Below are 16451 nucleotides of genomic sequence, written 5' to 3' on the forward strand. Positions count from 1 at the left end.
TAACGTCTAGCTTAAATATTTTATTGCCATTCTCAAATTTGTAGGTTCGTCTTTTAAAGAAGCAATATAGTGGATATATTATACGTTATAAACATTTAATATTAACAATTATTTTTTGCTTTACTGCGTGGGAACCGGTTTACCATATTTATGTCTAGTAAATGACATTATATTTTAAACACAGAGCTGCTGGTAAATAATCTAAATGTTTTATTAGTTATATTTTTTAAAGTGTTTTGGTCATTTGTGTAGATTCTGTTAGACTGGAAGAACAAAACCACGTCAGAAGTATGTCAGATAATATGTAGGAAGACACTGGATGCAGGATCAGATGTGTAATATTTATTTGTTATAATATCTCTTGGTTTCACAACACATTTTAAAATGAATAAATAGCTCAAAGCTCCTCAGGACTACCTCCATGAATTTGTATACAGTAACGTGTTAACATTGATAAATACATTTTGTAATAAATACATGAATACTTCTATAAGCAATGTTCAATTAAATTCAACAAATAAATAACTTGACTCTTAATTCATTTAACGTGACTAAATATGACACATAATAATTTAACATCATCAAGTGCTATTTCCAACATTAGTTTGTATCAGTGCTGAGGCCATCATCTTGAACTCCTCGATAATTTCACTCTTCGTTGGGGGACTGGAGGTGGAGACGATGCTACCCGTTGCTCAACTAGTTTCCTGAAGAGGTTTCAGCAGCAGGCGTCTCAGATGTGAAGGACGAAGAAGGGAAAGAGGTTGAGGAAGAATCAAAAGAGGTTGAGGAAGAATCAAAAGAGGTTGAGGAAGAATCAAAAGAGGATGAGGAAGAATCAAAAGAGGTTGAGAAAGAATCAAAAGAGGATGAGGAAAGAGGAGTGGACGATGGGGAGATGGGAGTCGGGGATGAGGAACGAGTGGAGGGTGATGCAGTGGATGTAATGATGGAGAGCAGGGAGGCAGTAGATGATGGGGCCTTCAAAGCAGCACCAATAGCTTTCGCTTTACTGTGGGAAAGATAATAGAACACAAAAACATATGAGAAAACAAGTTTGCGATTGAAGGATTGAACAATGAGTGTAAATGAACGGTAGTAATAAACTCACTTGAATGCTTTAATCTTGGGAAAAACCCAGGGAGCGTTCAGGTAACTGCAGAAATAGCCTTTCTCGGTCTGGAAGCTGCAAGAATGACAAACAAATGCAACATTGGTAATTAGTAACTTGGTCTTGGAATGCAAGTTTTTTTAAAAACACTTTCAGACTGATTTCTTGTTTTCAAAATTCTTAATAATTGTACAAAGAAAATTGCTCTTGGTACTTACATGATAGCTGCGACACATGGAGGATTACGTCTCTGGGTAGCGTACCCTAAGATTGGGTCAGTTATCTCCTTTTTGTTGACTGTTTTACAGCAGGAATCCAGCTTTTCTGCTAAACAAGAGAAATATATACGAGTTAAGAAAATAATAAAAATGCTTCACAGGAGGAAAAATAATGTATAAAATCCACATCTTAATCTTACCTGCCGATCCATACTGAACCATCGCTACCAGGGCGATGAAGACCAGAACACTCTTGAACATGTTTCCACAGTTTTCCATTTTCAAAGAAGGGTAAAAGATATTAAATTAAATAGATAAATACTTAGTAAAGTGCTAAATGTTGTTCTTTCTTCTCTAGAGGGCTTGCTGAACTGACAAACATCTGGAGGCATCCAATATTTAAGGTCGGGAAAGCAGAAGTGGTACGTCCGGTTAGTCATCTCACTACTTTTTTTCCACTCCTTTTTGTTTTAATGAATGACACGCCGATTACTGGGGACTTCCAGAAGATGACCAATGGAACTTTCTTCATAGCGTTTAGTTCGGAAAAACAAGTCAGGGATTTTTCCTTTTTGTCTTTTTGGTGATAGGAATCCCTCTCAGCCCTAAGGTCGCCCTAATGCCACAGTTCACTTATCAGCTCCTGAAAAAATAATGCATTAACAAAGAAAACAAACAGGAATCAATTAGCAATGCAAACAAAGTCACTGTTCAAGAGCATGAAAGATTGCTACCAACAATGTCCTAAAGTTTCTCTGAAAATGGAAGGGCTTTTCTTCTGGTTTGACAACTTTAGTGGCATTAATGTCACAATCAATTTGGCAATCATTCTTTGTAGGAATTGCTACAGTGTGAGGTTGCAATGGGCTCAAGCTCTCTGACTCAATGTGAATAACCATAGCGTTACATACCGTGTTCACCATTTTGTAGTGTCCAATATGTATGTGAAAGTAGTGTTCGCTTATCAGAAAGGCACATCTTTTATTTGTTAAACTCAAAGCTAGGGATGACTCATACCGAGAACTGCACCTCTTTAAGACCTACAGGAAGTACTGAACACAGAGATGCTGCTCATTCAACCAAATGAAAAGGTGACTCGGAGTTACATCAGAATAAAGCAGAACTTTACGCTTAGTATACTTTTGATTCATTGTGTTCTCCTTTGCATTTTATCTACAAAACAAAACTTAAAAAGACTAAAGGCCATCCTGCCCTTTTTGCCCGACTTATCCTATAAAGGTTTTTACAGAACGATTGCATGACTTAAAAAGCCAGTAATGCACTGAGCTGGCCACACTGCTGACCATCTTTTCTTAGGTGTGTTATCTAAGAGGTGGTGATTCATTAACAGCCAACTTAATCTTTTGACTAGTTTTTCCCAATTATTTTATTAAAAAGTCTTGGTCATCTCCTCTGTAAGGAATACATGGTATTTGGTGACAGGACCTTTCTGAGAAATAGGTGAGTGGTGAGTGGTGGTGATGGCATGCAGGCTTTTTTTTTTGGGATGAGCAATAACATGTTCCAACAAACCTCTGAAGTAAACTTAATATATAATGATTTAACCAAATTTGTGTGATGGGAAAAAAAGGCCAGAAAAAAGCAAAACCATGAAGGAGTCTTCTAAGGTATAAAGATTGTGATAATCTGAACTGATCAAGCTCTGAAAATGTATTCAATGAAAGATTACAACTGTGTGTGTTTTATCCTCTTAGCCGCCAAACATAATTGAATATATTTCTCACCTTGTAGGCCCAATATTTTTGATTTGACAGTTTAACTAGCAGACAGAGATGCAGACGAGGAACTCAATTGTCTCAACATACAAGTTCCTCAAAATAAACCAAACATCCTTCCTACTTTCCTTTTAACCCACTCGGTTTTGTCTAACTTGCAGAGAGTTTCCCATTACAAAAAGGCTCTTCTCTGAACTTCATTTCTCAATCCAAGTCTAACACTAATTTATCTTGAAAAATATTGGTATTGTGAAAGCAAAGCGCTGATTAAAGAGGAGTTGCATTTTTCAAATAGTGTCCTTTCAAGTGATGTGTTTACGCAGTATTAAGTAGGAGTGGGGTTATTTTAACCTTATCTTGCATTCAATTCATGACATCCTAGATACAAGCAGCATGGAAGGAATGTGAAGCCTGTGTTTGACTTGATTTCAAAAAGTGCACTTATTATGAGTCTAATATTGACTGAGTATGTGTTGATGTCTCAACCTAATATAAATACTTCTGCTTCTTTTCCTGCCTTCCCTTTCTAAGTGAAAAGCTTAAAAGAAGCAGATAAGCTTTTAAAAGAGATACCTGCTGTATTTACTGTGTTTATAAAACCATGTCCGTAGACTTTTCAGTGTGCAGTGAATGACTTTAGTCAGAGTTAATAATAATAGGCTTTATTTATATAACACCTTTCATACAAGCATTGCAGTTCAAAGTGCTTCACAGTAGACATCTCTTAAAATACTCACAGATATCACATGAATACAGTTACCAGTAAAAGACAAAAAAAATAAGCATAGAGTAGACGTATAAAAAAGACATTTAGTCCAAAGGTACGATGATACAACTGTGCATTAAAAGGAGGATAGTGTAAATACAACACAAGATCAATGCCATCGTGCAGCAGAGTTAGATTCCTAAAAGGCTTAATAGACTTCCACCAAGAAGGCCTCCCTGATGTCTATCGGTATTTTATTCCATATGCCAGATTCAAAATATCCCCCTTTAAACTTATACAAGAGCAGTTTTATACTTGACTTTTCAGCAGGAAGGCAACCCTGAGTTGGCATGAGAAGTTATGAGCACTTTGTATCTAACGTGTGGAATCTCTCCACTTGAGTTGATGCAAGAAGCCTGTGAAAATGGTTGAGCGATGAGTTCAGCGCTGTCCCACGCAGGCTTACTAATACAAATACAAGCGATGACTTACTATTACGGGAAGGAAAAATAATGGGCCTTCGATGTCGAGATACCATGCTGAATACCGTGGATGTCCGAGATGCAAAACTCAAACAATCTTCTGGTATTTTGCGGGTTGATTTCTTTTTATATATTTAAATTCCACTAAGGTTAACTATTGGTTGGCTTAAGCAACCAATAGTTAACCTTAGTGGAATTTAGCTAATGTGACTAGCATTGTAGATGATGGACTACACTACAGAGAATAACGATCCCTTGTAGCTGCTTAACTAATGTATCTAATCTACTAAGAAGCTAATTGTTTTAATATCCATTGATGATTGAAAAATGTATTTCAATTTAAAATGCACCTTTTTTTAAAATGAAAATGAGGCTGCTTTAGTTTGACCTGATCATGTTACCATATCAGTGTATAAAATCCTTTAGAGATTGATGGTTAGGAAACCCGATTGATGAGCTGATGGAGGGATTTGAAGAAATGTCCTTTTACAGTGGAAACTGTGACTTGATGACATGGTTCCCTTATTCCAGGAAGGACAGCATCTCACGAAGCCGCTCAATTGCTTCCTGCCTTCCTTCCTGCAATATCTGCTTTAAGCTGTAGAAAATACAGAAAACGGGAAGTTTCACACTGCATATGACGGCGGCGGAAGGATGATGGGGTCATGTGCTGCACTAATAATACTCTTTCCAAGAGCCCGACCTTAATATCAGCATTCAGTGTCTTACTAATGCTTTCAGTACTGAAGAATGATGCTGTGTCATGCTCTTGACCTCTGTTTAACAGGATGTGATATTAATTTTGTTGTTAGCAACATGTCAGTAGATCACTGGAACAACCAGACTGTCTGCGGCAGGTTGAGACATAAATTAATCTTCTGGAAGTGGTCAGAAGATGCTCCAAAATAAAGAAGCACACATCAGCATGTTTCACATTTTCACCGTGCTGCTGGATGATCACATGTTCTTTATTTCACTCTTGTTCCAGTGTCAGGAATGAAGTTCATCCTTAATTATTAGTTTGAAATGATGAATCATTTTTACACAAACATGGATAATTCAATTCCTAACCACATATCAAAATCAGAAGAATATTTCAAACGTTATACAACCAATGAAATGAGACTTTTCTCATATAAGCCTGTGTTTGAAATGCAACGTGAGAATCAATGCTGTATTGTTTTTTATTCAACGTTTCCTTTTCAGTTTGTAATCCTATTTAGTGATGGACCTTAAACCTCTGGAGTAGGAACAAATATCAGAGCCTTTAAATGACATTTTTAAAGTCACACTGATATGTCTGGCCCCCCGGGGGCAGCAGAAACCAGTTGAAACACGACATTGAAACATCTCCTTCAATGTGGATGGGATGCACTTTTTACAGCTGCTCCTTTCAGCCCATTGGTGACTGACCTTAGGTCCGATCAATCACCTCGAGTAGGGGTGTAGAAAGCTGATGTTGTGGCCAATGTTGCAGTTAGTGTAGATTTCTATTTGTTAGTGTAGGTTTTTCACTTCAGTCTGATTTTAATTGTAATTTGATTTCTATTTATTTGATCTGTTATTTACTTGCCTAATAATGTTTTCTGGAGACCTGAAATATTCTAAGGGCCTGAGATGCAGTTTATGTGTCCCCTGACTGCCAGACTAACCTGCTGGTGAAAATGAAGACATGCTGGCATTTTGGATTTTGTATGAAGTCAGTTTAGCTTCATTATTTGAAACCAATTTTCCTGCCAGAACTTGTAAGTGTTTAGGTCTAACTTTCTGTTCTGAATCAGCGTTTCATATATGAGCAAACATGAAACCAACCAGAAATAGCAGACATCAGGTCAGTGGATAGCACAACTTTGACGGCCTGGGGGAAATGATACCTTTTGTGACCAAATTTAGAAAAGAGTTTTATTAGTAAAGATTACAGAATGTATGTCAGGATATATCATACAACAATGGCTGGATTACCAACTGGGTAAAGCGGGGGCTTTGAATCGAGTATAAACATTGCAAAGAGGGAGGTTTGTGGGACGAGTCAAGGCCCAAAAGCATAGTAACTTGCATATCATGTCAAAATGTATCCGAGTTTACACAAGAACTGGGTCCTACTGCAATGTTCTGTCATGCTATCCAGGCAAGCACAATCATTTCAATGCATTAAAACGATTGAATGCATACAAACTGAAGTACAAACAGTCTCTTAGAATGTGTATACATGCAGGTTTACTATCAAAAGTGTTGCCTTTCTTTTAAAAATTGGACTTAAAGAAAAGATATTTTTGAATGGGATCAACATAACCTAAACATCTTGCTCCTTGGTTTGCCTGTCTTTAAATACAGCAGATTATAGATTATAATTCAGTTGTTTAACACTACAGTCTCTGGTTTACACCACCTTCATACAAACCAACATACATGTGAAACAACTGCCTTTTTAAATATCACAATTTTGGTTTAGCCAAAAAACGCCTCTTCCTCTTGTTGCTTAAGCTCATGTTCCTCATGAGACAGCTTTTTGTGGTTTGAAAAGCGATAACATGCAACTTCATTGTTTGAGTGTAAAGAAAGTGTCATGTCACGCAGTCGGTTGTTTTGAAATGTTGATATTAGCAACCGGGTGATGTCCCACCCAGATCATAACCATGATAGACACTATTGCTTCACATTGCATTGCATAATATCGTATCTTTTTGACTTCTGAGGAACCGGAAAATGCCTCATCATTCTTTGTACCGTTGGTGTGGCTTAAAATAGAGCCTTTTGGCCCCGGCCGTGGCGCGGCTGGCTGGGGCGCCTGCACCGTGCGCCGGCGACCCGGGTTCAATTCCCGACCCGTGGTCCTTTGTGGATCCCACCCCGACTCTCTCTCCCACTTTCCTGTCGCTCTCCACTGTCCTATCCGATTAAAGGCAAAAAGCCCCCCCCCCCCCAAAAAAGCAACTTAAAATAGAGCCTTTTGTCTCAGCTATCACAGTTACCATGTACACACATCACAAGCTGTGCTTTACTCTTGGTTAAAGGTAAAAGCTATTTTCTAAAAAGACACCCATTTACATACAGACGTGTCATATTTTTGTCCCCAATTCTTCTGTAGTTTAAGGCAAGATATGTAATCAGGATAAGATGACAGAAAGAGGGACGTTTTTTGATGATTGACTGATGAGTCTCTTTTTTTCGGCTTTAAGTTTTCATCTTTAGAACAGCTTAATCTGGCTTTCCTCATCGGACAATTCAATGGCATTTATTTACTTGGAAATGTACTACTGACATCAATTATCTTACTTTAAGGCAGATTAACTATTTAAGTGCAACATTTTAAGCAGATTATTTTCCCTAATCGTGTGATGAACAACCCTCAGAGTTTTAACTGAACCAGTTATATGCTTATTTACGTGTTGCATATATAATCTCTCAGAGCAAGGATATTTAAACCCTTTGAAAAACTGACTTGTGTGTCCACTTGGTGGCAGCACAGACAATTGGTGAACACAACGCTAACAGGTTGATAAGATTAACCTTTTTAGGAAACACTTGCTTATTAAATACAAAGCCCCCCCCCCATCCCCTGTTCTCTATTGTTAACATATTTATAGTAATCAATCTGAAACGTTGCTTTTGTTTTATTTAGACAGCCATATAGGATTATTCATGGTAAGAAAGGGAGCTTGAGTAATTCATAATGTCACTGTCATAAAACACATGAATGTCATTACAAGTTCCCATTTTGTGTGTGTGTGTGTGTGTGTGTGTGTGTGTGTGTGTGTGTGTGTGTGTGTGTGTGTGTGTGTGTGTGTGTGTGTGTGTGTGTGTGTCCACTGAAGTAAAGACAGTTAGTAATAAAACATACTGAAGTGATCTCAAAATTATTCTAGATTCACTCTTTCCTTTTTTACTGCACACACTCACCACAGAAAACCCCATTAATGCAGTCAGCACTGCAGTATAATGAAAGTAGACCATGAGCATGAAGGAAATCCAGATTCAGTCGCATTTAAAAGCCAACAAATCATTTATTATTTTTACAGGTGCATTTCACAAATATTACTTTCTCCAAATGTATAACACATGGTTTTAAAGCTGTAAAAAATTAACTCTATGTTTTTATTCAGCTAACTTTTCCCAGTAGCTGCCGTGCTGCATCCTTTTTGCTCTTCCAGTTCATCTCACAGGGATTTGAACATTTTTCTCAATATCGGTGAGATATCTGGAGGACACTTTAATCCCTGTGGGGTAGAGAGTGAAAGGGTCAACAGAGAGAAAAGGACATTAAATGAATTATATCCTTATCCGTAAAAAGCTGCTCTGCTGATTCACAAGTCACAGTCGACTCAATTGGAAACATTTTGTAAAGCTGTCGTCCTGCGGGGTTAGGAACGGTTTTTATTCTTGAATTATTCCCACTGTAGCTCGATATGTTGCGTAATACTCACCGCATCCCGAAGTTCTTTAAGCCAGCTCGAATTTGGTGGCACACAATACCATTTACCGCTTTTATCTGCGACCCTAGAAACAGGAAATGGGGAAATAAAACCATTAAGCATTTTCATTTTCTACAATTTACTGCATGAAAGGCTTTGAACTCCACTGGTGAACATTCATTTACTACTTCCTCTACAAAAACTCTTTTAATGTGTGATTATTGTTGTGGACTTTTGTTAAATGGTGTTTTATTAACTCCATTTTAATTTCAATGTTCTAAACTTTTATGTCTTTGAGCTCAAAATTTGTTCATGTAAATGCATTACTATCTTTATTATTACTATTACTACATCTGCATACTTCTCCCTTTGATTATTTAAATTGGAATAACAGTTTACTCCTTTTTCAGGATGAAGACTGCAGTGAAGGAGAACTTGCTGCGATGTCACCGAGTGTGTTCAGGTAGCCTGAGGTACGTCTTCACTGGAATAATATTTGACATTAGACAGAGATGACAGCAGGGATGGACTTACTTGTAGGCAGGGCGGTTGCAGTAGTATCGCTTTGTCTGGTTATAGCAATGCTTGATTGCAATCTTACGTTGTCTGGTGGGTTTGCAGCATTTAATATGTATTTCTCCATCAACTCCTGCAGACAGACAGAGAGATAATTAATGACCTTTTTTTCTTTTGTAAAAATAACTGAGGACACACTGTTACCCAGCAGGAGGTAACCACAGAATATGATTCCTTTAAGATTCATCAACGTGATGTTTCAATATGTATTATCATCGGTGCATTTCACATAAAACTGAAGAGTGACGGAATAAATGAATCTGAAATGAGTTCAGAGGTGCAGCATTAGGCGCTTATGATTGACATAAAGATGGAGCTGAGACAATTCAAGCAATCGATCCACTGAGAACTAAACTGCAATTTCTGTTATAGTGGATCGATCACCCAAGCCTTTTCAAAAAGCAAAGATATCAAATATTTAATGACAGTTCAGCTGAAATCAGATAAATATAACATCTGCCAAATGGAAGATGTTTGGTTAATAAGTTCTACATGTTTATTCAAGGGTATAAGGATGTCCTATCAACTGGACCAACTCAACTGATAATGCTCCTTGTGGATGAAACGCTTACTTAGTTAAATACAATTTAAGCATTTTGAATATTGTGCCTCTTACTCATTGCAAAGATCAGATTTGTTTTAAACCCTGCAAACCCCAGACTTGTAAAGCAGTACCTTCCGATGCCAAGAAAAGCATCACAACGGTCAGGGTGAGCAGAAAGATCCAGCGACTGACTGAGAGACACGTCCACATCTTCAAACACTGCACAGCGACAACAACTGATCCGAAGACTTGTTTCTTTACTCAGTTACTAACCAGCAGGGTGAGATCTTTTACACTGCAGCTTCACGCTAAATGAGGAACCGTTGTTGTCATGCACAGTGTTTCAGGAAACACTCACACCAAGAAGGTGGAGGAGATTGTGGATTGAGGTTCATAGCTCTCATGGCAACATCTTAAAATGTTTTGTTTTGTCCAACCAACAAACTAACAATATATTTGAAAAGAAAATGATGACAGATGTAGCATCACTCACTCTGACACTTCTTTGGAAATACTGTCTGGTGTTTAAACACTGCAAAAACTGATGTATTGCACAAACAAGTAGGGACAGAACACTGACAGGTTGGTAGCAAACAGTCTTATTTAGCTGCTGAAGAGCAATTTTTTGGGCGGGGTTCCACGAGATAAAAAGCCCCCACCCATCACTGTGAAATTAATTAAATGAAATGATCTGAAAGTATTTGCTTTTGTTTTATTCAAACGGTCTTACAAGTTCACATTTAGAGCGTGTGTGTGTGTGTGTGTGTGTGTGTGTGTGTGTGTGTGTGTGTGTGTGTGTGTGTGTGTGTGTGTGTGTGTGTGTGTGTGTGTGTGTGTGTGTGTGTGTGTGTGTGTGTGTGTGTGTGTGTGTGTGTGTGTGTGTGTGTGTGTGTGTGTGTGTGTGTGTGTGTGTGTGTGTGTGTGTGTGTGTGTGTGTGTGTGTGTGTGTGCGACAGTTATTAATAAAACATACTGACTGATCACAGTTATTTTAGACTGAACACACCCACCCATTTATAAGCCAACAAATGATTAATTTGGTTACAGGTGCATTTCTCAAAAAATATGACTTCAATGTAAAAACAGTTTTTAAAGCTGTAGAAAATTAACTGCATGTTTTATCCTGCTAACTTTTCCCAGTAGCTGCCGTGCTGCATCCTTTTTGCTATTCCAGTTCATCTTCATCCAGGACTTCGAACATTCTTCTCATTTGGGGTGAGATATCTGGAGGACACTTTAGTCCCTGGGGGGTAGAGAGTGAAAGGGTCAACAGAGAAAAAAGGACATTAAATGAATTATATCCTTGTGAATTTGTTCTTGTAATGAGCTGCTCTGAGTTATGAGGCTTTATTTGGTACTTCCTTATTTTACGCCGCTGTGGCTTAATCATAAATTCAACAATATATGTAATGTGATACAAATTGACTCAAATTAATTAACGTTATCATAATCAATAGAGTACATAGAGATTTCTCAAGGGAGTTATTGTTCTTAATTTGGAACCAAATCACAAAGATCTACCCAGGAGACAGGATATATTTACATATTAAAAGTCGCATTCGACTCAATGGAAACATTTTGAAAAGCTGTTATCCTGCAGGTTTAGGAACCGTTTCATTATATAACTTTTTACACTGTAGCTCGCCATGTTGCCTGTTTTTTTATCACTGATACTCACCTCTTGCAGAAGTTTTTTGAGCCACGGGGGAGTTGGTTTCACACAACGCACATGGTTTTCATCTATGATGCTAGAAACGGGAAACAGGGAAATATAACAATTGAGCATGTTCATCTATGCCTGAATACTGACGCTTTTTCCTCTTGAACTAACCCTCATTAAATATTACTTCCATGGTGGCTATTTTACATTTGTGGAGAGGGTACAGCACAGTTTTCTCATGGTTTTGAAACAACATATATCATTTCAAAGACTCTAAGGCTGATTAAACCATTACATATACACTTAAAAACATTACAATCAGTGCAGAAATGGCTTTAATCTTCAGTGGTGAAACAAGAACATTTACTCCTTTTTCAGGATGAAGACTGCGGTGGAGGAGAACTTGCTGCGATCTCACCGAGTGTGTTCGGGTAGCCTGAGGTACGTCTTAACTAGAATAATATTTGACATTGGAAAGAGATGACAGCAGAGATGGACTTACATGTAGGCAGAGTTCTGGCAGCCGGGTCGCATTGTCTGGTTATAGCAATGCTTGATTGAGTCAATCTTGCGTTGTCTGATGGGATTGCAGCATTTAATATGTATTTCTGCATCAACTCCTGTAGACAGAGAGATAATTAATAGGTTGGTTGGAAGTAAAACTTTGACATAGTTAAATACAAATTTAAAGTTTTAGATATTGTGCCTCTTAATTATTGCATCAAGAACCCAATCTTTTTAAACCCTGCAAACCCCAGCAATGAAGAATAGTACCTGCTGATGCCAGGAAGACAAACATAATGGTCAGGGTGTGCAGAACAATCCAGCTACTGACGGAGAGCGACGTCCACATCTTCAAACGCTGCACAGCGACAAACACTGAAAGAAAACAGTGTCTTTATTCAGTTGCTGCTCATCTGTGTGATGGTGAGGGAACCAGGGTGAGATCTTTTATACTGCCGCTTCACGCTAAAGGAGGAACCGTTGTTGTCATGCACGGTGTTTCAGGAAACAGTCCCACCCAGAAGGTGGAGGAGATTGTGGATGATGTGTATATGTTTCAGCTTTGTTGTGCACTATTGTCAGTGACCAAGCAGTAAGGCAACAGGACACAGGAGTTGGATAAAGAAACTGGGGTTTTTATTTACCGGAAAATCCAAAGAAAACATTACAAACCAGAATTCTCTAATAACTAGGCCTATAACAGAGGTCAACAGAAAATACTAGGGATGTAAGGTACTGCGCTGAGGCTTCAGAGCGTGTGTCTCGTAATCCAGGATGTTTTTTGTGAAGCGCGTATCAAGGCTTGTATCGTTTCAGGCCAGTGACGTCCTCGATGACAGCCTCGCTGCCCGTCAATACAACGTGACTGCTTCAGATAGTGCTTCAGATCGGTTGAACCACTGACACTTCACAGTTTTATAACACTCATATTCTCTCATATTCTCAAACCCTCACTTAAACCTCTGAGTAAAAATAAGTAAAAAATGTAAATAAATATTTAGTTAAAAGGAATAAATAGTAAATAATCAGAAAAGGTTCAGAGTAGCTGCTTCGCCGGGAAGTTTTTCTTCTTCAGGGACTCCTTCTTTTTAAGAGGAAATATCAGGAGGACATCGGAGATTTTCCTGCAGTGAAGAGAAGGGGAAGTAACGGGAAATGTACAATTAGGCAAACAAAGGGAGATATTCATTCATGTGTAGTAATATTTAATCTGTTTCTTTAACTTGTCTTCCGAGGGGGAGTCTTTACAGCCTGATTCTCCACCAGCTTCAAACATGTGGGTATGTACTTTGCAACACCTGCTTTTTTAAAATCATATTTAAAACATTTCTTCAATTAAAACTGCAGGTGTGGCTCAATCAAAAATATGTTAACCATTTAAGGAACATTTAGACAAATGTTCCTTAAAATAAAAAGCCAGTTTTGCACCTTTTAACTGAATCAGCAGATGTAGGACTGGTCATGCTTGAGTGATTATCAGGTATTGTTAGAGCGATTTCACTCACTCTGGAATCTAAAACATGAACCCAGACTCCACTTTGGTTTCCTGAATGCACTCATTTCCTCGTGCTTGTGTGACTTATTGTGTGATTGTCAGATTCTCACCTTTATCATCTTTTTGAGCCACAGAGTGTCTGCTTTGATGCAATGAATACCCGCGTGGTTTCTAACCCTGGAAACAGAGACACACTTTCATTACCTGAATGTTTAGGAACCATGCAAACTTTTCACATTGTTCCATATCACCAAATTAGACCTAAATTAAACCACATTCAGTTCTCACAATTACATTTTTTTTTACTGAGGCACACTTCGATGCCAATCAATCAATGTGTTCATGTATGAAATCAGTAGACAAAGAGTAGGCAAGAAAACATGAGAGAACGTTTGTCACTGAGTGGTTATCAGATGTAATGCTTACCGGAAGGCGTGGTTGCAGTTCCTACGTGGCATCTGTTCATAGCACGATTGGATTTTATGGATCCTCTTGGAGGTGCAGTTTCTCAGGCAGGGTATACGCTGACCCTGGGCACCCACTGCTAGACCATTACCACAAGAGAGAAACACTGCTGTTATTCAGCGTTACATCGGTGGTGTATAGAAACCTGTTGCACTCTAGATTCCTCCAAGGCGCAGTGTAGCCGTAGTTACAGTTCCCTGAATGATTGCTAATCCTGTTCTTTTTTTTGTGGCTGAATCGTACCATTAACGTTAAATTTGTGTTGAACTAAGGACACATTTCTATTCTGTTTTATTTTATCTCGGTAGTTAATCTAATACTAGATCAACTAGACTGAAATTGATGAAATTGGTTACTTGAATGTGGTATATTTACCTTTTTTTCTCCTTCATTTTCATCATAATTTATGCCGTTAAAATCCATAAATTGTTGTATCAATTCCTATTTTTATTATATATTAAATCATTTAGGATTCTGTAACTGGAACATAAATCAACATTCAAAGAGGAGTTCAGTTTTACCTTGTGATTCAGAGAGGATCATCACAACAGCCAGGGTGAGCAGGAAAATCAGACGGCAGACGGAGAGGGTAGTACTCATCTTCAAATCTTCAAAGTGACTCTGGATCTCAGCTTTAAACCGCTTTGTTGTTCTTTAACTCTACTGAGTCGAATGATGAATGAACCAGGCAGTGGGATCTTATATACCTCAACTTCACACTAAAAGAGGAACCATTGTAGTCATGCACATGTTTATAACATGGAAACAATAATGCTGCAGTAGTGACAAGACGGGGGTGGCAGACTCCTCATGCTAAAAAAGGTAGTCATTTTTCCTACATGTCCATATAGAGCATGTTCTACTTCTGTGTGTTGTTGCTGCAGGACTTGTCATGCCATTCTCTCACTATTACTTGTATCAAAACTGAATCGACTAAAACCGCACATCGCGCTTGGGGTTATTTTTTATGCTTACGGTCTCATAAATCACGTTTGATAAAAGTATTATGTATTCAGGGAACAAATATACTTTTTAGCAGGAAACCTCTGAGCTCTCTCAAATACTCAAAGGTCAGAATTAGGTCATGAAAGAATGAATTTAAAATGCATTGTTGTGTCATTGCTTGTGAATAGGAGCTCATGCACTGAGGTTCAACCCAACAAATGTTAGGGGGGTTTGACTACCACGTACAGTTTTCCTCTGTTCTTACTTTGAACTTGTCAGAAAGGGAAGTCAAGGATTAAGTCTTACTATTTCATGTGTCAGTAGCAGAACTTGTGTAAGTGTGTGGATTTGTTTTAAATGTTAACTGATGGGGTTTCATGTTGTATTCACTATCCCAATCAACATTTACACAAACAATAAAAACATTTAATATGCAATCATTTATTGACATTGCACTTAAACATACGCCTTTCATTGTTACCCAAGGACACTTCAGTTACAGAAATCAGCCAAAAGGTTATAATTATAACATAATAATAAGATGGTTTGTCAAGCAGTTGTTATTTCATTAAGGCAGTTAAGTGACAGGTGTTTTTGTGTGCAAATTCATGTTATGTATCATTGGCATAGCAATGATATATGTCTGTCCATGGTGTGTGTTTAAAAAAGGAAGGAAAGGCCCTTAACAAAACATGTCCAATCCTGCCGTATTTGGTGAATGACTGGGCTTTGTTTCATATGCTTTCCCTTACCACAGCTATCATTTATCAAGTATAAGGTCATAGATTGAAATAGATCAGTATGTTGACTAATTATTTTCTAATGAACAATGAGCTCATAAAGCTATTGCGTTAATTATGTCAGTAGGGAGGAATTGGTTACATCTCAGGTTTTCTTATCATTTCAAGAAGAGGGGAAACCCAACCTTATGAGAGACTCACGGTCATCGACTCACACACTATGTCTATTTATACATCCACTGTTACCATTATAGCGTTAAAATAGTCATAAAAGCATGAGAAGATTCTGGAAGAGGAATTACTCATACATGGAATGCAGCTTCAACCAAAATACTCAGAGTACTTTTCCATGCCTGTGAAATGATCTGACAGGATTTAACCGAGTAGTTTTTTATTCAAAATCCCACTTAGAGTTTGCTGTGCTATCACCAGCATCTCTCAGTCTTTACCGCCAAGATGTTTTAATGTGTCCTCTCGTATATTTCATACATTAGACTAGACACCAGGGTCATGTCATATTTTTCAGCCTAAATTGGACTGAAAACTGACTGCAAAATACAACATATACTTCAGTGTGATTTATGAAGATCAGTGCTGACTTAAAAAACAACTGTTTTAATAAATCTTGGGACTAACAATTATTATTTTTTATCTATTAATGAATCCACCGATAAGTCAATTAATCACTTACAATATGTCAAGCAAGGCGTATGTTTTTAAACTTTTAAGCTTGTTTTGTCTGAAATGACCTGCATAATTTACATTTAAGTTGATGAATAATTGAGTAATTGCAGTGAGCTGTAGCAGCTCTAATGTAATTCAAAAGCAACACCTTGTTAATAATGCAGGGTATTCTT

At 37.9% G+C, this 16451-nt stretch overlaps 1 protein-coding gene across 4 annotated transcripts; it reads right to left on the bottom strand.

The window, feature by feature from the left end:
• Positions 1-327: 327 nt before the first annotated feature.
• Positions 328-2025, bottom strand: LOC134884185 (uncharacterized). 4 transcript variants are annotated; one of them, XM_063912889.1, is made up of 5 exons: positions 1530-2025; positions 1330-1438; positions 1112-1186; positions 869-1012; positions 328-805 (listed from the first exon to the last, which is right to left on the bottom strand). In XM_063912889.1, the coding sequence occupies exons 1-5, from the start codon at positions 1606-1608 to the stop codon at positions 700-702; spliced, it is 513 nt and encodes a 170-aa protein (XP_063768959.1). In that variant the 5' UTR covers positions 1609-2025; the 3' UTR covers positions 328-699. The 4 variants fall into 4 exon arrangements, with proteins under 4 accessions (XP_063768959.1, XP_063768958.1, XP_063768957.1 ...); XM_063912888.1 differs by having other exon boundaries at positions 848-1012; positions 1530-2022; XM_063912887.1 differs by having other exon boundaries at positions 328-1012; positions 1330-1435; positions 1530-2021.
• Positions 2026-16451: the final 14426 nt, after the last annotated feature.

This window comes from Eleginops maclovinus, chromosome 21 (genome assembly GCF_036324505.1).
Source record: "Eleginops maclovinus isolate JMC-PN-2008 ecotype Puerto Natales chromosome 21, JC_Emac_rtc_rv5, whole genome shotgun sequence".
NCBI classification, from domain to species: Eukaryota; Metazoa; Chordata; class Actinopteri; order Perciformes; family Eleginopidae; genus Eleginops; species Eleginops maclovinus.

Excerpts from the sequence above, each read along its gene's own strand:
- LOC134884185 (XM_063912886.1), bottom strand. The coding sequence starts at position 1,608 with ATGGAAAACTGTGGAAACATGTTCAAGAGTGTTCTGGTCTTCATCGCC. Across the intron at positions 1,187-1,329 it reads CCATGTGTCGCAGCTATCAT|CTTCCAGACCGAGAAAGGCT; the intron begins GTAAGTACCAAG and ends TCATTCTTGCAG. Across the intron at positions 1,013-1,111 it reads CCCAAGATTAAAGCATTCAA|TAAAGCGAAAGCTATTGGTG; the intron begins GTGAGTTTATTA and ends TCTTTCCCACAG.